General features: G+C 43.0%; 1 protein-coding gene across 2 annotated transcripts; it reads right to left on the reverse strand.

Moving 5' to 3' along the window:
* Nucleotides 1–2,198: 2,198 nt before the first annotated feature.
* On the reverse strand, nt 2,199–23,600 carry GPRC5C (G protein-coupled receptor class C group 5 member C). 2 transcript variants are annotated; one of them, XM_074224640.1, is made up of 5 exons: nt 23,413–23,600; nt 12,267–13,364; nt 9,552–9,646; nt 6,766–6,915; nt 2,199–4,629 (listed from the first exon to the last, which is right to left on the reverse strand). In XM_074224640.1, the coding sequence occupies exons 2-5, from the start codon at nt 13,321–13,323 to the stop codon at nt 4,594–4,596; spliced, it is 1,338 nt and encodes a 445-aa protein (XP_074080741.1). In that variant the 5' UTR covers nt 13,324–13,364; nt 23,413–23,600; the 3' UTR covers nt 2,199–4,593. The 2 variants fall into 2 exon arrangements, with proteins under 2 accessions (XP_074080741.1, XP_074080740.1); XM_074224639.1 differs by lacking the exon at nt 2,199–4,629 and adding an exon at nt 4,636–4,720 and having other exon boundaries at nt 23,413–23,496.
* Nucleotides 23,601–24,150: the final 550 nt, after the last annotated feature.

Below are 24,150 nucleotides of genomic sequence, written 5' to 3' on the forward strand. Positions count from 1 at the left end.
GGCACATCCCCCCCCCCAACTTTCATATTCATTTTTTTTTTGGAGTATTACCTTCCTCAGCCTCCATTCACTGATAGCACTCAGAGTTGCAATTTCACCAAGTCTTTCCTTTTTGCAGATGACAGTCTGTCATGCTTTTGGAGTCATCACTGCTATCAGAAAAGATCTAGATGAGGTTTAAAGGTGGTCTCAGGATGAGGATAGGAAATGGAGGAGAGACAGTAAAGAGACAGCAGAGACTTTGCTGGGTATACCTTGTGAGTGTTGTGAACCCTTTGGGGGGGGGGGGGTTCCTGGCAGTGATACTGGAGTGATTTGCATTTTTTCTCCAGCTCACTTTACAGATCAAGAGTTAAACTCAGGGTCACACAGCAAATAAATGTCTGAGACCAGATTTGAACTCAGGAAGCTGAGTCTTTGTGATTCCAGAACCAGAACTCTATGTACTATGGCACCACCTAGCAGCAAACCTAAGAAGGACCAAAAGTCCAGGACTTCTTTAGTGTGTAACTTTGGACACTAGTTACTCCTCTGGACTTACATTAGATGAAAAGCCCAAACTACAACAGATTATCAAAGGGTGTCAAGGTAAAAACCCAAGATCAGTCACATGTATGAAAATATTTATAGCAGTTTTTTTTTGTGGTGGCAAAGAATTGGAAATTTGGGGAATACACATTAGCTGGGAAATGGATGAACAAATTGTGGTATATGAATGTGATGGAATAATATTATTTTATAACAACTCATGAGCTGGCAGATTTCAGAAAAACCAGGAAAGACTTGAAATGATGTTGAGTGAAATGAGCAAAACCAAACAGACTTATCAGCAACAATGATAAAAGACAATTCTAAAAAAATGCCATCCACATTCAGCAAAAGAATTATGGAATGTGAATGCAGATCAAAGCATATCATTTTCACTTTTTGAAAATGTTTTTTTCTTTCTCATAATTCCCCCCTTCTATTCTGATTTTTTTTTTCATTACATGACTAATATGGTGTCAAATTCAAATAGAAATTGTTCAATCTGGGACAGCTAGTTGGAGCAGTGGATAGAGCAGCCCTGGAGTCAGGAGGACTCAAGACACTTATTAGCTGTGTGACCTTGAGCAAGTCACTTAACTCCATTGCCTTAATTTAGGAAAAAAAGAGAAATTGTTCATTCTGTGTTGGACAAATCATGACCCTACTGGGAGTTTTCTTGGCAAAGATACTAGAGTGGTTTTCCACCTGCTTCTCCATCCTATTTCAGAGTTAAATGATTTGGCCAGGGCCACACAGCTAGCAAGTGTCTGAGGCTGTATTTGAATTCAGGTCTTCCTGACTCCATTCACTAGAATTGTCAATTTCTACAAAAGGATCTTTGTTATGTTTTATTGTGACTTTGTCAAATATTTCCTAATTACATTTTAATCTTATTAGAGGGACTGTTTGGACTACATGTGATTATGATTGACACCTCTGGTCTGTTTAAGGTCTGAAGTCCTTGGTAGCTCTATTATGGATCATCTTCTCATCCTAGTTCTGCTCTTGTAGTAGCAGAGAAGATAATGCTAGATAATAGATGAGAAAAGTGCTCAATTATTCCATTTCTCACTAGTGTTTTAGCTTTTCCCTAAGTCCCCAGACATCATCTCTCAGGGACCAGGTCTCTCATTCTATTCCCAAAGAACTCCTCCCAAACTGATTCTGTAAGCAACAATAGCCTCTAGGGTATATTTGATTTAAGAACTCAGTCAACAAAGGAGGCTCTGACCTCTAGAAATCATCAACCAGGAACCCAGCAAAACTGAACTGAATTAGTAATTAAGGTATTGAACTAGTAAGTAGCTTGGTTGTGTCCAATTCTGTGACCCTTCTTGAGGTTTGTCATTCTTCTCCAGGTCATTTGACAAAGGTAAAAAGGATAAACTTATTTAGATACTCTCCTTCAAAAATTTAGAGATTGTATAGAATAGATAACAGACTTGTTCTGTACAGGCTATAATAGAAGCAATTAGTGAACATTGCTAAGAATTGATCAAATACTCTGTAGCAGATACTGCGTGGAAGTGTTGGTTTCAAAATAACGTTTCAATTCAACATAAAGACTAGACTTGTCCATTTGTGACCCTTTCCTAAAGGGCAAAGAATCATAATATATAGCAACTCATGGATTCATTGAAAGTCATCTTGGTGGAATGAACAAAGAATGCCAATTTTGTTATTCAAGGACCTGGGTTCAAATCCATGTCTTTCCACTGTTGTAGTGCAGAATGCCAAGTTTCCAGTCAAATGGATAGGATTCAGATTACAGCTCTGCCACCTGTTTGACACTGGGCTGTATCCTCATCTCTACAATGATGGAATAAAGCACCTCAAGGATTCTTCTATTGAAACTTTCTCTGGCTAGCCAAGGTTTACCATCAAGAGTGCTTTTCTTTTCCCTCCCCTCCCAAGAAGTAGCTCCATTTTCAGTCTGTTCTTTAAGATTATGACTCCAGAGCAGACGATTTGAGTTGCATTCTTTGTCAACAATATCCCAACTGTTCACATATCTCAATCATTCAGAGACCCTCTGTCTATATTCCCTGTCTAGCCCTATGGCCGATGGGCCCATCCAATCTGCAGTAGAGTCAAATGCAAACATTAATTATATAAAACATAGTAAAACTTTATTCAGTCAAAAGGATCTTTGGGTCACTAACTCAAGATCAGGGAAAATTTAGGGATGGGTGGATGGGGTTTTCAACTCCACACCCACCCTTTCCCCCCCAAAATAATACGTGGGCCTACCCATATATAAAACCCAGGTTACAGGTAAAACAGAGGGTGAAGGCAGGGCAGGTCACATCCAGCAGGAACAGATCCAATTCATAGGCCATAGGCTTCTTTCTTCTTGCTTTCTTGATCCATCAGCCTTTTCTCCATTTCCCTGACCCTTCTCTATATATTAGAATTCATTAAGCTTAGCCCCAGAAAAATACTGTTTGCAGAGGAAAGCACTTGGATTCAAGAGATTATAATGTGGGGGTACTCACTACACCTGATAGCACCTGTAGCTATTCTGAGTACTTGAAGCCAGGTGGAGGTGGGTGAGCTAAGGAAACTGTCTCCTTTTGTTTTCACAAGGAAACCTACATCAGGAGCAGGAAACAGCTGCCAGGTAGCAAGGATAATTCCTGTATCTTTGGATTGATTTTACTATTTCCTAGGTGACCAGGTAAGCTCCCCATCCCACTCCTTTCTCTGGGTGGATCCTATTTGGTAAAGGTGTTCCTTCTCTTTCAAAGTCACTCTTTCTTATTCCCCCAGTGGAGACATAACACAGGAGAAAGTTGGAAGGGACGTGGATCTTGATATCTGACCAACAGGAAGTAACAACGTGTATTCCTAGACTTTTTAAGTACAAAGAGTCCATCTCCTGACCCAGAAACCTGGTTCCCATTCCACTCTAGGTCAGGAAGTATATATACAGCTCATCCTACCATCTTGTGTCTCTTAAGGACCCTTCCACTCTTGGCCCAGAGATGTTCAATTAATCATGTCTTCCTATTGCTTCTTGTCCCTGGAGTGTCCAGTTGGAGCCAGACAATTATACCAACTATGGTCCCAGAAAATGAAAGGGGACTTAAGGGGGAAGCCAAAAGAAACCCCCCCCCACCCACACACACAGCTGCATCACTGCATCTGACCAGACAGTCAAGCCCTGCAAATTTCCAACTTTTCTTGGTCAAGTTTTTCAGGAAGAGGGAGAGGGGGCTACTTTCAAGTAGTATGGTCCATGTAGTCAGCATCCTCTCTGATGGAGCAGAGAGCAGAAGGCCTCATGGTCCAGGGGTTTGAATATGATCCCGAAGACTAGTGGCAAGGAAAGGTGGGGGGAGCAAACATAGCACTGAAGTGGCTCAGATCCAGGAACCATGGCCCAGGGAGCATCCATGAGAAGCTTACAGTAGAATAAACTATTACTTCTTCAGAAGAGTGTTAGGCATGATCCCTTGCTTCCTGCTCGGGACGCTTATCATCCCTGGCCATTTTCTTCCTTCTTTCAAATGGCAACCATTCACCCTCATGGGTAGCAAACCCAGGGGGAGCCCGACTGGAACTACCTACCTGCAGGGTCACTCCCGGCTCAAGTTCCAGGAGCCTGACCCCCTCCAGAGGAAAAAAAAACTGCAAGAAAGGAACAGCATCATTTGTTGAAAGGGAGAGGGGTGGAGTGGGCAGCAAGGGGCACGGCTACATAAGCAAGGTCCTGGGATGTGGGCCAAAGAGGAAAAAGGCACCTGAGATGTCAGCTCACAGTGGGCAAGGTAACCTACAGGAAATACAACCACAGGGACTCTTCCTTCATTCTGAAGAGTTTGGGTGGTTCCAGAAGGGGTTGCCTCTTTGGGTGGGCCAGGGACATCAGGATAGGTGGGTTGGTAGGAACTGATCTTTATGGCCCACAGCTTCCTGATAGATAGAAAAGCCCAGGAACAGATAAAAAGGGGACATGGGGAGGTGAATCCTGCTCTTCCCAGATTAGACATCCATCGTGGGCAGGCAGCCCGCCTAAGTCCACTGCTTCAGATCTGCTGAATCCGGGCTCCCTTCTAGTTTGCATTACAAGGCCTGGAAAGGTGCTGGGTTCTGCATAGCCTGTGTAAGGAGGAATGAGGACATCAGAGTGGCTTGCAGTCCAGGGGAAGGAGGGAGTCTACCATCTTGTTTTATTGTAGGGGGAGTGATCCTAAGAGAAAGAACAAAGATCCTAAGAGAAAGAATAATAATCAAAGAGGGCCTGGGCTACTAAAGTTTGAATCACCCTGGCTCTTACCCTCATCCCTAAGGGGGTAAAATTTTTAAAAAAGAAAGGCCCCAGGAGGTTTGTGCAGTCTTGAAATCACAAGAAAACACAAGATGTTTTGGAAAAATTTCCTTATTTTCTTCTCTGATCTTTCCCACACTTTCAATCAAAACATTTCCCTGGAAATGAGTGCCAGAACCATGCAGCATTTAGCTAGGAGGGAAGGGACATTCCAAAGTCTAGGGTGACATGGCTTGCCTCAAGCAGACCCAGGACACCAGCCAGACCCCAGCTAGAATCTTGAGGCAACTCTGGCTGTTCCTCTTCCAGCTCATTTGTGTGTGAGTTGGAACAATCATTTCCCCACTGTGGGTCAGTTTTCTTCTCCATAAAAAGAAGAGATTGGACCAGGTAATAACTGCTTTGATTAATCTTTTAGTTCTGATATTTTACATTATATTCTCAGTATTATAGCACTTGGGTCTCCATACAAGTGACCAAAGCACAACTATTCTTCCTACAGTCCCACCTTTCCTGGGAATGAAACGAAGCAGATAACTAATAATAAAACCAACTAACATCATTTTCTCCCAAGCCTCAAGAGCTGTAAGAAATGGTTTCCTATTGCATGTTTTGAACTTTTTGACTTCCAGTTCCAATCCTACTCCCAGATGATTTTTATCAAAAAGAGAAGCTGCAATCAATTGCTTTTTTACAGATGGCTTGCCCTGGGCTACCTATTCTTTTGTTTTCTCCAAGAGTCTTTAACATTATGGAGTTACTGTGGAGAGTCCTACATGAAAATAGTAGCTGCCCACTCCAATAAGTCTAGGTCAGAGGTTTGTTGAGACTAACCTTATATACTGTTATACATGTAAGCTTTATTCCTAGGAAAGATGGGATTCTCCTGGGGTAAATGGGCTTTGATTCAATCACCTATGCAATAATCTCAATATTTTTTACATTCGTAGAATGTCAGAGCTAAAAGAGAATTACCATTGTGATTCCCTTGTCCAATTTCCTCCTTTATAAAGGAGGAACCTAAGATCCAACTAGAAGTCATTTGCTCAAAGTCACATCCATTTGGGTGTCTATGTGGGGAGGGGGAGTAGAAATAGCTCTGTATACTGTAATATATACAGTTTTGCTAAAGTTGATTAATTTTTCTCTAAGAAGATGTGCAAGCTGCTTCTACTAAGGGTGGTACAGACTAAAAGGTAGGAACCATGTCTCCATAGAATGAGCCTTAAACACTGTACAACTCGAAATGAATTTAAATGAACTGAGAAGGAATTGGTACTGAGTTAATAAGTGAACCATTTGACTTCTCTAAGATGAGAAGAGTGGACTAAAGAAACCCTAAGACTCTTTTTGGCTCTAAACCTAAGATCCTGTGATCAGAAAAGCAAAATTTAGAAGAGAAAGTTGTGGAGAGAGAAATGGTGATAAAAGTCTATAGGAAAGGGGTGGTGTAAAGGGAAGAAAAAGAGAAGAGAGTGAGTGTCTCCAGAGTAATGAGGTCAGAAACAACATGGCCAGAGGAAGGAATAATAAAGCATAGATATATTTATTACATGCCCTTGTTCCTCACAGAGGAGCATGGGGTGGAACAGAAGAGTTCATAAAAGCTTTTGAGCCTATAGGGATCTCTAAGCAGATCCAGAGAATGGGAGGCCCAAATCCAGTGGCCAAACAGCGAAAGAATACTATTATGCTGGAGTGCTAGTGGCACACCTGGTTGGTTCTTCCACTCTCCAAACACTGTTGAGGTGTGGGTGGGAGGCAAGATGGGATGACCATCTTGGCAGGAGGGTCAGGAGGAATCTGAGTCAAGGGCTGCTTGCTCAGTCAGTGGTGGGGAGAGGGCTTCCTTCATCATCCCCACCTGAGGCCCCAAGCCAGGGGGCATGTCTGCCCACTCCCCTTCTAAAACCTTCCCATCCCTTTGGTTATGGGGCTCAATCCCATGAATAGGGGTTTCTAAAGACCTGCGAGTTCTTGCCATCCTTCTGTGATGCTGTCTGTTGGCTCTGGGAGGCATACACATCTTCAGCCCGAAGGGTTGAGTTGGCACTGCCCATCACCTGACTGCTATTGGCAGTGGCCCGTGGGAGGATGACATCATAGGGCCCTTCAGACTAGAAAGAAAAGAAAAGACCTCATAATCAGGAATGGATAAAGATCACCTATGTGGATGAAAAGGGACTAGGAAAGAAAGGAACTGACCTCTGGATCCCTACTCTTGAGTTGAGTCATTGGAGTAGTTAGCCTGAGATATGTTCCCCTAAAAGCCTCTCAGGACAAATGGGTTTCCAAGAAAGCCCATCATTCCAGAATAAGCTGGAAGGTAAATCATCTGGGAACGGTATTGTCTGTTACATCTCATTCTCAGTTTCAGAATCTCACCTAAGATTCACCAGAATGTTCTCAGCTACCATAAACTATCCCAAATGATTACAAATTATCTTGAGATCCCCTCTTCCTTGTTATATATATACACACCTGTCCCTTGCCTCTTATCTGGGTTAGGCCCCAGTTTTCAGTGATTTCAAGCAGTTGTAGACCTGGTGTGTAGTTAACTTTTTCTTTGCTGTTGTTCTGTCATTTTAGTTTTGAGAACCAACTTAGATGTTGTTCTTAAAGGGCTATGTGAATGAAGGATGTGTACATGTTATCACTATTTTCCAGAGGTCTCAGAACATCTTATTCAAATGTCCTGCAAATAAGTGTAAGACTTAGACCAAGGAGAAGGGTAGATGATGGACTGGGTTTGTCATGGTCCCATTTCTATGGGTGATCACAAGTAGCACAGTGACCTGAAGTCAGGAAGACCTGAGTTAAATTCAGTTTCACATTCACTAGCTGTGTGACTCTGGTCAAGTCCACCCCTGTGTGCCTCAGTTTCCTCATCTGTAAAATGAGAATAGTAATAGCACCTGCCTCCCAGGACTATTTTGAGGATCAAATGAGATAATATACTTAAGTTTTCCTGATTCCAGATTTGGAGCTCTATCTACTGCATCACCTAATTGTCCCCTTTCCACTTTATCCTTCAGACTAGGGAATGGAGAGGAAAGGAGAGGTGAGGGTATAAGAAGGAAAAGCTAGCTGTTTTGTATCCTCCAAGACCTCTGGGTCATCCTGCCTCCCAAAACAGGGGGAGAGGAGGTGAGTCTAACCCAAGGGACTGTCTCTTGCTTTCTGTTCCTAGCTTCCTGCCAAGGCAGGTCACTGACCCCTCCTCACAGATTCTGTCAACTCTTCCAAGAGTTGAACCTCCACAGAGTGAGTGGGAACCAAATCCAGTTCAGGCTTGTTCCCCACTTAGCAGGTCTATTGGATAGAATCTGGAGGAGTTTTAAAGCTGAAGACTGCCGGGCCTTTTCCTCTACATTGGGGTTTTCTTTGGGTTGGGGTATAGAGCTCCTCCAGAACCTTCCTGGGGTAGCTATTGCTAGGGGACAAGAACTCTGAAATTCTGAGGTTTGTTTCCATACTGTTTGCCCTTTTCCTGGGTATTCAGGAACTGTAGAAGGGCAGAAAAGATGTTAGATTATTTGGTTGTGACCCTCTCCAAGTACTTTAGGGAGCCCTGGCCAGGCTAATGATACTAAGGCTACTAAGAGCAAAGGATTTGTAGTTTGGAGACCTAGAATCATGTAGTACATATTCTATTCTATAGATTTTTATGGATTTTGCAAGGCAGTGGGGTTAAGTGGCTTGCCCAAGGCTAGATAGCTAAGTAATTATGAAGTGTCTGAGGCCGGATTTGAACTCAGGTACTCCTGACTCCAGGGCCAGTGCTCCATCCACTGTGCCACCTAGCCACCCGGGAGACCTAGATTCAAATGCTGGTTGTGGAATCAAGGAGAATAAGGAAAGCAGAGATAGTAACATTCCTTTCCTTACTGGGTTTCTCTGAATGAAGCAGTTTATAATTATAAACTGGATTTCTGGAAGGCTCAAAAGATGATTTCTTTTCTTTTCTTTTCTTTTTTTTTACAAGGCAATGGGGTTAACTAAGTGGCTTGCCCAAGGCCACACAGCTAAGTAATTATTAAGTGTCTGAGACCGGATTTGAACTCAGGTACTCCCGACTCCAGGGCTGGTGCTCTATTCACTGTGCCACCTAGCCCCCCTCAAAAGATGATTTCTGCAGAGCAGTTTGCAAACTTTAAAAAGTCATTTAAATGAAACTTCTCTTGTAATTACTATTAGAATAATAGTATAACATATTAGAAAGGGATTTTTCCCCCAGGTCATATTTCCAATCTTTCTCAGTGCTGTCAGCTTCCTGCTAATGATGACTTCAGTGGAGGTGACTGTCTTGGATGACTCCAGGGAAATAATCTACATTTTTGCTTAACCCTCTGTCCCTCCCCCAGTATGATGGGATTCAGACCCTATAGTTCATGAAGTCAAAGGGTATTGATGTATCATTGCGCAAAAGAGAAAATTTCAGAATGAGAGAAATGTGTCAGGAACATTAGTTTTCTCAAAATATGTATATGGAGGACAACTCATCCCAACCCTGTCCTACCCTCACCCCCAAAAGATCCCACCCAGCCTGGGACAAGGTTCAAGCACTCAGGTCTTATAGGAGAGAGGGTTTCCCAGAACAGGCAACAATCTCTCCCTTCAGAAGCCTGAAGAAGGGGACATAGGGTTAAAGAATTGATTCCCCTTCATATATCAGTCAAGGCGGACTATTGCTTGACTATTCAATGACAACCCCTATGAGGCTCTGGCCCTAATGCCAAATAACATCACTTACCAGGCCTTTGTGCATCAGGGCCATCTCAGTGGGTTGATAGACACTTGTCAGGAGCTGACCATTGTAACCACTATATGGTGACACAGGTCTCTTGGCTGCAAGAGAGAAACAAGGAGGGTAAATATAGAGTCAATGCCTAGGATTTCTCATTCATCTCAGGGACCAACCAGGAGGCAGGGGGTAAGCTTGGAGAAGAGGAGTTAGGTGGAGGTCCATCTGACAATGATCCCTTGGTTGAATACAGCCCCATGCTTAAGGATGCTTAACATCTGTTCCTTAAGAGGGACCTCCCAACCAGTGAAGATACTGAAAAATCAAAGTGCATGTGGGTAAATGGCCCAGGGATACATGAATTTATCTTATGATAGATTTCTACTTCTTCTGAAACTTGGGATGTTCTTCAAGTCTCTTTGTTGTCCCTCACCTGGAAGTCTGTGGCAATTTCACAGGATACTTAAGGGTGTTTATCAGTGATTCACTTTGCTCTACATTGGCCTCACAGTTCAGATGGCAGTCTCCTGCAGGGGCTATTTGTTCACAAAGACTCCCTCCCCGCCAGCCCTCCCACCCCATCTTATTTCTCCAAGGCCCTCTGGACAGCTGTTTTTACACCCCCCTTTTGTTCTCTCAGTGACAGTGGCTGAGAAGGGAAAATGGTCCAATTTCCATTTGCAGCTTCCTTAGCAGCTGCTCATCCAATAAAATAACCCCTAGCCCTAAATAAGGGCTAACTAAGCCCCTTATATCTATGGACCCAAGAGATTTATCAGTAGTAAACAGAACACTAGACTTGAGAAACTGAGTTCATACCCTACCTTACTCACTTAGTAAAACTAGGTACCCTGGAGCTAAGCTATTTTGACCTCTGTTTCATGTGTTAAAAGGATCAAATGAGAGTAACATATATAGAGTGCTTTGCAAAAATTTCAAGCACTACCATTTGTCTCCTAGCCCAGGGCCCCTTGGCAGGCCTCTGGGGTAGCCTTCAACTACAAGAATGCCTCACTCAGCCAGTGGGAGTTGGTTTCCCTGGTTTCCTTAGCCCCTAGTTGGACTTTTACCTGTTTGTTTGGGTAAGAAAGCTCACAAGCCCCTGGGACTTTATAAAGATGTGCTGAAGGGCCCCACAGCTCAGATGGCTGGCTCCTGACAGATCTGTCTGTCCACAAGCAGAGGGACCACAACCTATATATGGCTTCCTAAGTGCTGGGCTCAGTTTATTGATTTTTCCATTTTGAAAACCAAACATATGCAGAAAACCCCAACAAGCTGCATTTCCTGAAGTGTTTACTTACTTTGAGAGAACAAAAGCACAGAGCTATTTGGGTTTGGCAAATAGGTACAGGCCTTGAAAGGAGGAGTACTGGAAGGGTCAGGGGCTCCTTTCTAATCACTCCATTACATTTCTTATCATTTTCTGCCAACTTCCTATCACCAACCTGATCTAACGCACAATGTACACTCAAAGCTGAGAAATGTCACCGTCCCAAGAATCTGTACTGCAGCCTATGGGGATTAAGGGTTAAAAGCCAATCACTTGGATGGACAAGACTGATCAAGGTTTATTCCCTTTGCCAACTATAAGATGATGTGACCACAGGTAAAGGGACAGGAAAGAGCTACCAAATCAGGGTTCCCCTCAGGCCATTACTCTAACCTGCAGGAGTCCGCAAGGGTCAGGTCCTTTGACCATAAAGGCAGTGTCAAAAGCAAGAGTATACAAGAAAGGGGCAGCTAGGTAGCACAGTGGATAAAGCACTGGCCCTGGAGTCAGGAATACCTGGGTTCAAATCCAGTCTCAAACACTTAATAATTACCTAGCTGTGTGGCCTTGGGCAAGCCACTTAACTCCATTTGCTTTGCAAAAACCTAAGAGTATACAAGAAAGTTCAGCCTTTGGGTCTTAAGGGCCTTTCATAGGGCTTTCTTGGGACAAAAGTTAGTCATGTGGGGTGAGTCAAACCCACATATTTCTTTGGAACCCTTCCTGATCTAGTACCTAAGAAGATGCTGCCTATCCCTGACCTATCAAAGACTTGACTGGGATTTGCAAAATCTTTGCTATTCTCCCTATAACTCCAATTCCTCCCTCCTTTGCTCAGAGACCAGTACAAGTTCAAGGGTAAGCTTGAATTACTGGGTCTAGAGTCAGGGCAGATGTAAACTGAGAGACCATTATGTGATGGCCTAAAGATGGGTCATCATTTTTTCTTAGGTGAATTGATTTATTTTTAATTTGAAATAAAATGTTTAAAAGGAGGTAGAATCTTAAACAAATTGTGTCTCTACAGTTTTGACAGTGGAATTTTAGGTGCCTAGTCTTTAGATGTAACTTTCTTTCTCTTCACTTGCCTTCCCAGCACTCACAGGGTTGCCTAATTCTTTAATAGGTCCAAACTCCAGATCTGTTGGGGTAATGGCTCTTCGATCCCACCATTCTTGTAATTTGTAAAAAAAAAAAAATGCCCCAGTTAGAAAGGACAATACTCAGAGCTGAATTCTAAAACATTTCTCCATTTCAATTCATATGCCCTAAACCTACAGGTTCAGAGCCTCCCAAGTAGCCAGCAATGCAATGAATTACAAGAATTTCTCTCATTTTCAACTCAGCAGTATAATTTTTTTGTCTTGCCCACACATGCACATCAACCACTTCATCCTTCCCTCCAAAGACAGGTAGGTCAAGAAAAAGAACCCAATGTTCTCCCTACCTACCTGAAGATGGTTCGTCCATTGAGAAAGCCTTGTTTTCCACAAACATACTCTGTCCCTTCTTCTCTTTCAGGATGGTTTCATAGCCCACACCACGGGTGGGATAGATATCTCCCTGGTAGCTCTGCTCTGGGCTGGCCTTGGTCACCTGGGAGACTTCAGGGATTATGTAAAAGAGGACAAAGGCCCAAGCATTGGCAGCCAAGGCTATGGCCAGGGTGGGGTCATCCCAGGTAGGGCTGTTTCTCTGCTCGTTGCCATAGGTATACATGACAATCCAAACCACCCAAATGGCAATTGAGGTGGCTGTGGTAAGTAGCACAAAGATCCCATGTTTCCGCCAACGCTTGAAGCGGCCACAGAGAATGGGCCAGGCCCCCACAAAGGCGGCCAGCAGCAAAAGCATAACATAAATAAGGGCCATGACAAAGTCCATATTGGCAATGGCACAGGAAGATGCCTCTCCCCAGATGGCACTTCTATTGCTATGAAGACTGCCCACCCCTTCATGCCCACCCCTGACTAATGTGATGATTAGCCACTCTGTGTTGATGATGACCTCCACCAGGGCCAAGAGCAATGCCACAGCAAAGATGACCCAGCCACGAGGTGCTTGGTTCTTCCGGGTCAGGAAATTGAGGGCAAAGACATGGGCACCCAGACAGGAGAAACAGATGCCAAAAAGGACACCAAAAAGAAAACGCCTTGAGGCACAAGTGGAGAAGTCAGGCTTGACCACACAGGCAAACACAAGGCAGAAGAGGCCTAGTGTTCCCAGCAGAAAAAACACCTGGGTCCCTAACAGGCTCCTCTTCTTGCTGTCCTGAACAAAGGGAAGGCTGGCCACTAGGATGATGGTGAGGACAAAGGTAGAGATGACGCCAGCCCCAGCCAAAGCCTCCAAGACAATGCCCCAAGCTCCAGAACGGTCACACAGATTGTAGTAGAGGGGGTTGAGATCTGGGCTGCACCCAGGTGGAGCACTGCCCTGGGCCTGATTCCTGGGAAAGAGCAGCAGCAGGACACCCAGGTAAGTCAGGAGGCCCTGGGGAATAGCCATCCTTGCTCCAGAGCTAGTCCAGGCTGGGTCCCCGAAGGAGCCTAGAAAAGGAAGAGGAAAGGGAAGAAAGAATAAATTCCTCAAAGATCATTCACATACATAGTCACATGTATGCAGACTGACACATTTATGGGTAAGTGAGAATATTTTATAACTATATATATGTATTTCTTTATAAAGGTTCCCTCTCCCTCCTTCAACTAATAGAAAAGGGTAAAGAAGAGAGAAAAATAAATGGGGCAGCCAGCTAGTCTTGAAATCAGGAGGACCTGAGTTCAAATCAGACATTAGTTACTTACTGGCTGTGTGACCCTGGGCAAATCACTTAATTCATATTGTTTCAAAAAAAACAAAACAATGAAAATAAATCCTTGTTAAATGAAAAAGAAATTTAAAAGATACACATAAACATTAAAATAATAGTTCATAATAGGCAATGAACAAAACAATTTTTCAGTAATTATTATTCCCTTTATAGACTCAATGCAAAAAAAAATTGCAAAAATGCATTATCTCCAATTTCCACTCAGCAGAAAGTTCAGTCTAAATCTATTTCCATTAACAGTTTCTCCAGGACTGGATACAGACTCCAAGCCAGTGGTCAAATTTTTTTGATCAATATACTTCTATTTAGAAAACATTTTTCAGCAAACATTCCCAATAGGTGAATATTTACATGAAGTTTCTGCATGAACTACTGTACTGACATAAAATGTATGTTATATGCAATTGTATCATGCTAACATAGTAAGCCATATGTAAAAGAAATAAGGATAAGAATGTTAAAATATATATTTTTTGAAGTAAAATTTCATTTTATTCATTAATGATACAAAAATGCCATCACTGAAAAATATCATGTTTTAATGAGAATAATGTAATTAAATAGTTTTTTTCTGAAAATGTTGGTTTGGTGCTTGCTAATACAGTGACTTGGAAGGTCTAGATCTAAGTTCAGGTTACTTCAAAGCTTCTGTGATAGCAAAAAGATTTCTCATGAAAAAAAAAAACAGGGACCAAATGGAAGAAGGGGGGAGGAGAGTATGTACAATGGATAAAGCGCTGTCAGGATGACTCAATTCAAATCTGAACTCAGACACTAGCTGTGTGACCATGGCAAATCACTTAAACCTAACATATCTGGTTTAGTTTCCTCAACTATAAAATGGGGAAAACAGCACCTACTTCTCAGGAATGTTATTAGGTTCAAATGAAATCATATTTGTAAAATACTTGGCATAGTGTCTGGCACACAGGTGATATATATATAAGAAAACAGTAAATAGGGACTAAAAATGACTGAACAATTATTTATATTAAGAAGGGGATCATTCAATCTTGCCCACCAATTTTTGTTGACATTCACCAGTCTGGGGGTTCTTAGCCTATTTTTTATGACATGGTCCCTTTTGACATCTAACTTTGCTCCTTGGCTTCTCCTTGTCACCTGCTCCCTGCTCTGCCCCAGGCTTGAGTCTTCCTTGTTTTCTTGATGCAGGGTGAGCAGCAAGAAGTTCCAGGTTCAAGGAAGCATTTTTCCTCACTTCCTGGCCATCTGAACTCATAGACTCCCTTTATGCACCACGATGTACCCTTCTCTGTCTTAGATAATCTCATCTATGTCAAACACAGTGTCTTGTCTAGAGTTAAATGCTATATAAATGTTAGCTAGCAATTATTGTTTTTATCATGACATACACATCCTCTACAGGTAAAATCAGGAATAGGGGTTCCTGCTCCTGGGGAGGCAGAATCTGCCTCTTTCCATAGAAACCCAGGCACCTGGATATCCCAGGAATGACAGAACCTGCTACTGCTGGGGTTGTGGCTGTAGTGGGGGTTGGGGTAGCAAGGACTGGGGTATTACATGAATGACTGCCTGAAGTCTTCTCCCTCTCTCCTACCCTCTCCATCAGGACCATCACTGCTGATCATAGCACAGCCCACATTGGATGCAGACTCACTAACCTCAGTCAGGCTGGAGACATTATCGACAACCAAATTGTTCACTCAGCATTTCTTCTTTCCCTCAGATTCTTTCAGAGAAATCCTTTGGCACTAGTACTCAGAACTACCCTAAACCCCCTTCCTGTAAAGCCTTTAACCCACAAGCAGTCATTCATCAAATATTTATTAGGCAATTACAGTGGGCAAAAATGGGGTCAGACTATAGAGAAATCCTATTATACAAGATGGCCTTTACCGGCCCCTTAGCAGTCCCCTTTGGAATTTTACCACCTTCCTAGGCATCTAGTACTCATGTTCTCCCTATCAATAACAGGATGCATGGAATAAAGAAATTCATTCTGAGACATTGATGATTTATGGAAGATGCCTAGAGGGACAAATCCTGACTTTCAAGTCCTAGGACCAGGGTTTGAATCCTGATTTCTGCCACTTATTACTAGGTATGACCTTGGCCAAATCATAGTTCTTGTTTCTTCATCTTTATAATGACAGGATTGCTGAACCTCTAGGCTTTAGTTTTCTTAGCTATAAAATGAGAGGGCTGCTTAACCTCTCTGGACTGGCATTTTCCTCTGTAAAATGAGAGGGCTCCACTAGATGACTAAGGTCCCTCCCAAAGTATGATCTATGATAACTATAATAGTAGAATTTCAGGCAGGACAGAGGGAGATTAGGGAGATGTTTTGTAGGCTTCCCAGTACACACCTCTCAATCCTAATTTAAACTCTATTCTAGCTGAGGGATGGGAGCAGAACCAGGAAAATATTGTACACATTGTGAGTTAATCAACTATGATGGATGCAGCTCCTCTCAGTAGTTCAGAGATCAAGTACAACCCCAGGAAACCTGTTATGAACAATGTCATCCACATCCAGAGGGGAAAAAAAACCACAAAAACCCACTGAATCTAATTGTCTAATATGTTTACTTTTTTAAAATTTCTCTTGTGTTTTTCCTTCCTATTTCATGGTTTTCTTTCTTTTCCCTTAATTCTAATTTCTCTTATACAAAATGACTAATAAGTAATATGCTAAACACAAATGTACAACTTTACCAGATCCAAGAGGAGGGGGAGGGAGGTAGAAAAATATGTAACATAAATTTGCAAAAGGATGAATGTTGAAAAACTAAAAAAAAAATTAAAAAAACCTATTCTACCTTTCTATCTGACCAGTTTTGTATTCAGTACTGTCTGATGTGGCTGTGATGGATGACACAAGCAAAAAATAATTTGTACATAAAATATCTTCCTTTAACAATTACACTGAAGTTATTGTTATTTCACATAGGTAAAAAAAAAAATCAGGCCTCATTCAGGAAATTCAAGTACAAAACTTACAGTCTAATTAAAGAGAAAGAACTCACATATCGCAAAGACTTAAGAATGATCATAATGCAAGAATTTCCATAAAAGAGACTCTCTTTTAGGCAGGAACGTCTACCTTACACACAACCACCAAAGTTGAATGGTTAAGACCATGTGCAGATTGTCCCTCCTTTATCCCCTCACCAATTCTGAAGGTACTGTGCTGATGCCTCCTCACCAAAAAATTCTACCTGCTCACATACTCAATCTTGAGAATACTTAAGCATCCCTGGACAGCTTTGGTTTCCTCTCTTGTCTAGTCCTTCTTTTTCAGCCTCCTTTGCCAAGGTTGTGTCATCATCTTTTTTCTGAACCCTAATTGTCCTGTCTGGGGCCCTCTTTTCCCTACTCTTTGTTATATTGACTTCATCAGATTCCCATTTATCACCTCTCTGCAGATGAATCCCAAATCTGTGAGTTTACCAACACCAGAATGTACCATAGTCACCTCAAACTTTCAAACTTCCACAATACTTTCAAATTTCTGTTTCTGTTTAGGGTATCAAATCTTGTCAATCTTTTCCTTCTAAGCCTCAAAATTAGCCTTGACTCTTCCTTCTTCCACACTCCTCACATCCAATAAGTTGCCAAGTTGCATCAGTTTTGCATCAGTGAGTCTCTCTCATTTTTGTGCTTTTCTCTCCCCTCTCACCAAATCTGTGATCATGGGCAAGTCATTTAACCCTGTTTGCCTCAATTTCCTCAACTGTAAATGAACTGGATAAGGAAACAGTGAACCATTCTAGTATCTTTGTCAAGAAGACATTGAACTCAAGTCCTCCTGATTCCAGGGCTGGTGCTCTCTCCATTGTGACACCTAACTGCCCCTGTCGAGAAAACTTTGAATGGGCTTGTGAAGAGTCAAGTACACTGAAACAACTGAACAACAAACTACAGGATCACAGCTCACTCCCATTTTCACCTTTTACCTAAACCAATGATTCTCAATGTTCTTTGTTCCAGGAACTCCTTTCAACACTAACAATGTATTGTGAATTCTCAGGGTAATATAATATACCACTCAAAATATTCTGCAATGAGTTACTACTTAGGGTGCCATTAAATAATTTTTATGTGAATTCTTTGGACCATGACCCCATTATATGGGAACTATTGACCTAAACCACTGCAAAAGCTTCCTAACTGGTATCCTAGCCTTCAGTCTCTCCTATTCCCAAACCAGCCTCCATACTCTGCAAGTTAGTATTTCTAAAACACAGATTGACTTAAGTATCTGAAATGTACACCTATACCTGCTGCTTCTAAGATAAACACAAAATCCTCAGCCTGCCAACTTAAAACCTTCTCCATTCTTGCATCCATCTACCTTTCCAGTCTTTTCAGAGAACTCCCCTTCTTGTACTCCCCTCTCTAGCCAAAACATCCTACTCACCTTGCACAACATTCAAGTTCTGAGTTCTAAGTCTGGCAGAGCAGATTATCTAGGTTTGAACTGTACTGCTTTTTTACTTTCAAATCTCGAAATTCTGAGCTTTTTCCAAAGCATAGTTTAGGTGATGCTTCTAACATAAGATCTTCCCTAATCTGACACATGTTAGTTAGCTGTGTCTCCTTGAAATTACTTGGTGTGGGGGAGTCTGGCTCTTTTGAACAGGCTTGTGTAATTTTCAACTTAAAGAAATATCAGTAAATGTGCTTCTTAACCTTAAAAAAATTACTTGGCGTACTATCCACAAAATGTTCAAAGAAAAAAAAATGTTCAAAGAATTAGCAGAACTCTGGCAGTCTCGGGAAGAAGACCTAAGGAAGAACACACAGACAGTAACAAGCTGCACAGAATGAAAAGTTGAGGGTGAGTTGTGATCTAGAGCTATGAAAGGAGAACCCACACTGACAGAACTATAGTCATCAAACTAAGATTATTACTAACTGTTCTCTGTAAATGTATCCTCTTTTAAGTTACATTGTTGTTTGACCTTCATTTTCCAAGAGAACCAATGACATCATGGGGTGATATCTTGAGTGAACTGGACTTAAGTGAGGCAGGGTTACACAAATTTGTTAAGCCTCACTTTCTCTTCCAGAGTCACTGGACAAGAGTTAAGATGAGTGGAGATGGCTCAGGATGCATTGGAGGACCTTGGCATCTTCCATGTCTGATCAAGCTCTAAGCTCTCTCCACAGTGCCTGCTTTAGTTGCTTTACAATCAGTAGAACAAATTGTTCTTGTCTGTCTATTCCATTGGGGGGAAGTCTTCACATGCTTGGGGTAGACACTGCACCTCCCAACTCTCTGTTTAGTTATAATACTGGTTGAATGGAGAGAGTGTGATGTATTCACTAGGAATTCGTGCTCTTCTGTAGACTTGGGTTCAAATTGTACCTCAACAATTCCTAGCTGTGCAATCACAGGCAAGGCATTCAGTGTATTAAGACTCAGGACACATTAAGGCTATAAGTTAAAGAACACTGCTGTTCAGTTGTTTCATGACCTTCTCTGGGTTTTTCTTTAGAGGGATTTGCCATTTCTTTCTCCAGTTTATTTTACTGATGAGCAAACAGGGTTTTATGACTTGCCTAGAGTCAAAGCCGTGTTTGAACTCAGGAAGAGGGGTCTAGTACTCAATCCACTGAGTCACCTAGCTGCTACTAAAGAAAAGTCCCATCCATCAAAAAGCATTTATTAAGAACTTCTCAAAAGCCCAGCATTGTGGGAAATGCTATAGGTTGGGTACACAAAGGAAAAAAGTCTCTACCCTCAGGGAATCTTACCTTCTAATGAAGGAAATAAGTTTTAACAGTAGAAAAATCATAGAAGATAACTATTGGTATAAAATAATAATGATGATAATTCACATTTATTCAGTACTTAAGTATTGATAAAGTGTTTTCCTTACAACAATCCTGTGATTGAGGTACTTATATTCCCATCTGACAAGTAAGGTGACTAAATCTCAGAGCTAATCAAGTATCAAAAAAAGCTGGACTCAAACCCAAGTCTTTTGACTTTTAGTCTACTCAACTATATTATGGGAAAATGTATTCTGAGTTTCAAGCAACAGGTTTACAAGATGTTTTGTTGTTTAATCGTTTTTCAGTTTTGTCCAAATCTTTGAGACCCTATTTGGGATTTTCTTGGCAAAGAAAGGGGAGGGGAGTTCTGCCATTTCCTTCTCCAGCTCATTTGACAGATGAGGAACCTGATAGGGATTAAGTGACTTGTCCAGGGTAACATATCTAATAAGTAGCTGAGGCCACATTTAAACTCAGGAAGATGAGTCTTCCTGACTCCAGGTCAGGTCAGGCACTGGTATCCATTGAACCATTTATGTGGTAGGGACTTCCTGTAGATCATCAATCAATATAGTCCAAATTGAGAATGAATACAGAAGTTATCTGGGTGTGGCTGCTGTGTAAAAGAGTTGCTATTAACTAATACTGAACCAATAAACCAAGGATTCCCTGTGTTATAAAAAAGAGGATTTGTGGAAGAATATACTGATTAAAAATTAGCTGCACAGGATGAAAAAAAAATGAGTTTGAGCTCTGATCTGCAGAGCTATCAAAGGGAGAACCCACACTGATCCAATTTCCAATTTTCTTCACAACCATCTCAAACAAGGGCTTTTATGAACTAGGAACTAAGCACTAGGTTAGAGCTGGAGAAGGTGAGGCAAGGATTCAAAAATGCTCCTCCCCAAACCTCTGACCCTCTAAACACCTTTACAGGTTCTCTTCCACTCCCAGCTTCCTTTGTATATTTAGTGGACATCAGGTCATATCATTCTTTCATCCATACTGGTGGACTATATAAAAAAGACAATTCATTCTATTCTCTTGGCCTTTGTGACTTCTTCAGGAAATACCTGACCAGACCTAAGTCTCTGAATTTCCATAAAGAACCCTCAGGTAGGGGGGCTAGGTGGGGCAGTGGATAGAGCACCGGCCCTGGAGTACCTGAGTTCAAATCCGACCTCAGACACTTAATAATTACCTAGCTGTGTGGCCTTGGGCAAGCCACTTAACCCCATTTGCCCTGCAAAACAACCCCTAAAAAATTTTTTTTAAAAAAAGAACCCTCAGGTTAAGGAAGCCTCAGTCCAAGCCATTCATTTTCTTATTCCTCAAATTCTGTCAGGCAACTCTCCCAGAGCTTGATGGTTCCTTCTTTCTGGAGGGCTAGTAGCCTTTCCAATCAACTCTCCATCACTATGGGAGTGTCTAGGAAAGCATGAAGGATGAAAACATTAAAATGCCAGATAGATTGGGAGGGGTAGAGAGAATCAGGAGTTGTCCATTTTCACAAGGACAAAGAATGAAGGTTTTCCCAAGTTTCTGTGCTCTAAATAAGCTTACTTAGAATAGAGGACTCCTTGAAACTCAAGTAAAAATCTAGTAGCTACAGATCCTTGACTTCCAAGTCCTGTATGTGGTATAGGAAATAGGAATGTAAATTCAAATTATTATTCCCTCAACAGGAAGCTAAAAGTTGATGCTTGGCAAAAGAAGCCAAAGCTGGTTCTACTCTGCTATCCAAGGTGATATAGGGGCATTTGCTTTCTTTTTAATGCTGGCATAGTCCCTGTTTCTGTCTCTTGGGTTTTAAGAGAACCTCCCAAAGCTTCAGCCCAAAGCTGGAATTCTTAACTAGGAATCCATGGAGAGGTGGTTAGGGGGGGTCTGTGAAGTTGGATAGGAAAAAAAATCTTGCTATGTTCCACTGGACTGCCAAAAGGACCCAAGAAACCCCCCCAAAAAAGTTATGAATCCCTATCCTGAAACTTTTGCTTTAGGGCTTGGAACAGGGTATTGGGATTGATTAATTTAGAGGTCAAAGGAGAATAGATGAAATCTTCTGTTCCTCTGTATTATCTCTTATTATGGTGTTAAGAGTTCAGCATTGAATTGATTCCTGCACAAAAGGCTTTTAATCATTTTTGAAATCAAGCTAATTCTGGGCCAAGCCACCCAGCTCCCTCACATGGGTCCTGATCAATCCAGTCCAGTCTAGTTCCCTTTCTTCTCCTCTGTTTTCACCTTTCTTGGGGGAGATAAAGGATCGTAGCAGGGGAATAGAGGAAGGAGAGGGGGAACTAGACTTGACCAGCTTTGCTGAGACATAAAATTTGTCTAGAATGTGGGCTGTAAGGGACATCTACCTGCTTACCACCAATCTTTGGAATTTACACTAACTGCCTCACCCTTTCTCATCGTTGCCTTGAATTCTGAGAACCCAAAGGACAAAGGATGCTTTCAAGAACATTAGAGTTTACATAGATCCTGGCAGGGTAGCATGGTATACAGTATTAAAAATGCTGGTTTTGAACTCAGGATAGACCTAAGTTGAAATCCTGTCTCTTGAAACTGTGTGACTATAAGGAAGTCACTTAATTTCTCTGTGCCTGTTTCCTCATCAAATAAAAGAAGGTATATTACTCATTTCATTCCAATAGCATAAAGTTTAAATTCTAGACACCACCAGGGGCAGTTACACACCATCATCTCCTTCCTCCAAAACAAAACATACTCTCAAACCTTCAGGCAAAGGAGCAAAGCAAAAGAAGTGGTCTAGAAAGTATAGAAAGACTGGGTCTAAGCTAAGGCATCCGTTCCCCTTTTTTACACTCCTTCTTTCCCCCTCCACTACTTAAGCAGCCTATCAAAATCTACTGATATATTGATAGCTTTACATTTCCTCTTACTCAGATTCCATTTGTTCTATGCTCTTCCTGTCCCAGAGGTAGCCTTTAGGCCAGTGGTCAGACTTTGCAATCTGGAGGGCTCCAGAGGATTGTGGGAGTGGGGGAAGGGAAAGGAGGGGCGGTGGGCTTTGGAGTTGTTTTTCAAAACCTTTTCCCCTACCCCCAATAAAAAGAAGAAAAATTAAAAAGAGGGAGTCAAGTCAACAAGGATGAATGAGACTTCAAAGACAGGCATCTAATACTCTCAGTAGCTGTTCCCAAACTTTTTTTTTTGTGACCCGCGTGTCTTTTGTACGAGTCATAATTCCTGATATTCTGGCTATTTTGAAGGACAAGCTGGCATCGAATGCCAGTAGTTCCTGGAGAAAGGTAAAAGTATTTTGTTTTGTTCTTATGTGACTCCTACGTACAAGTGTTCGGGTCAGGGAGAAGACTTTATAAAGGATGGTTTGTGGCTGGTAAGGGAATTTGGAAAGCAAAGGCACCAAGGGCTGGGGGGTTGGGAGCGATGTGAGAAGGTGAGGGAAGGTGGCTAGAACATAAAGTCAAAGGGCTAGAAGGGAGGTCGGGTGAGGCTTAACCAGGGTCTGCACTTGCGAGTCTTCCTTGAAGTTAGACACACTCTCTCTCAGGCTGCCTGGGTCCACTCCTACAGATCTCAAAGCGGAGGTGCCGCTGTGTGGCAGCCAGGGTTTTCGGGCACTCCTTTCGCCACGGCAATCTGCCCTCTGCTCGAGCTCCGCGGGTAGCGGGTGGCCCGGAGCAATCCGACTCGTCAGAGTCAATATTGACCGGGAGGCTCGCTCGCAGAGGCAGCCCGGGGAGCCGCTGCCAACGCCTTCCCGAGCTAGTTTCGGAGGAAATAATCCCCTCTCTCTGAGGGGCTCCGCCAGGGCCCCCCCCCCCCCAGTAGACTGCCTGCGCTCCAGAAACCAGAAACCCCCTCCGGAGAGCTCCACTGAGCCTGGGCAGAAGGGGGTGCCAGCATCGTGCCACCCGAATTTCTTCCCAGACTGTAGTCCCCTAGCCCCGACTCCCAACTCCCCGCCCTCCCTCCTCACTGCTCTCCAAGTGAAAGGAAGCCATACTTACCTGGGACGCCTCTACTTCCCGGGCCGCTGCGGGGAGATGGGGGCCAGGCGCGGCCCCGGGCTAGGCGCAAGTGGAAGGACTGGAGAGAGGGAGGAGAAGGAGGAGGGACTCCCGGCTGGGCGTGGGCACAGGTCCCGGGGCTGGAACCCCGGCGGGCAGCGATTTGGGAGGAGGATTCGGAGCTGGGACGGGCTGGGGTCAGGGGTTACTCGTCTCAACCCTAGGCCGGGACTTGGGGGGGGGTGCTTATCTGCCTCCCTCCCGCTCCCGTCTCTGCCCCACTCTGGCCTTTCTTTCTCCTCCTAGAGGGTGGGCCGGGCCGTCTTCTGCATCAGCGTGACATCACCTCCATTCAGGCCCTTATCGCGCACTCCGCAGCGCTCCCAGGTATGTGCAATCAGTTTACGCCTTAACTAAACCTCTCGGGAGGGCCCCCAGCCTCCTGGACTCCTTTCCACCTCCTCCAGAAGCTAGCTTGCGGGCTGATGCGGGGGAAATTTGAGTTTCTGGAAAAGCTAGTTTGTGGCTTGTTACTGCTCTCATCCCTCCTTTCTCCCCGCCCCCTCCCCCATCAACACGTGGGCAAACATTCTCTCTACAGACTTTCTACCTGGCGAGTTTGAGCAGCAGAAGCCCACCTCCCCCGATAAGGGCCCTCATCTTCCTTCAGTCACTGGCTCACTAGGCACACGATTTTGGGCTTCCCTTTGAAGACAGCCTTGTCACGTGTACACACAC

The sequence above is a fragment of the Macrotis lagotis genome, chromosome 2 (assembly GCF_037893015.1).
Source record: "Macrotis lagotis isolate mMagLag1 chromosome 2, bilby.v1.9.chrom.fasta, whole genome shotgun sequence".
NCBI classification, from domain to species: Eukaryota; Metazoa; Chordata; class Mammalia; order Peramelemorphia; family Peramelidae; genus Macrotis; species Macrotis lagotis.

What these genes read in the sequence shown, in the direction of transcription:
- GPRC5C (XM_074224640.1), bottom strand. Translation starts at nt 13,323, where the DNA reads ATGGCTATTCCCCAGGGCCTCCTGACTTACCTGGGTGTCCTGCTGCTG. An exon ending in AATGGACGAACCATCTTCAG is followed by an intron (nt 9,647 to 12,266) that starts GTAGGTAGGGAG and finishes TCTCTCTTGCAG; the next exon opens with CCAAGAGACCTGTGTCACCA. An exon ending in CCCTGATGCACAAAGGCCTG is followed by an intron (nt 6,916 to 9,551) that starts GTAAGTGATGTT and finishes TTTTCTTTCTAG; the next exon opens with TCTGAAGGGCCCTATGATGT.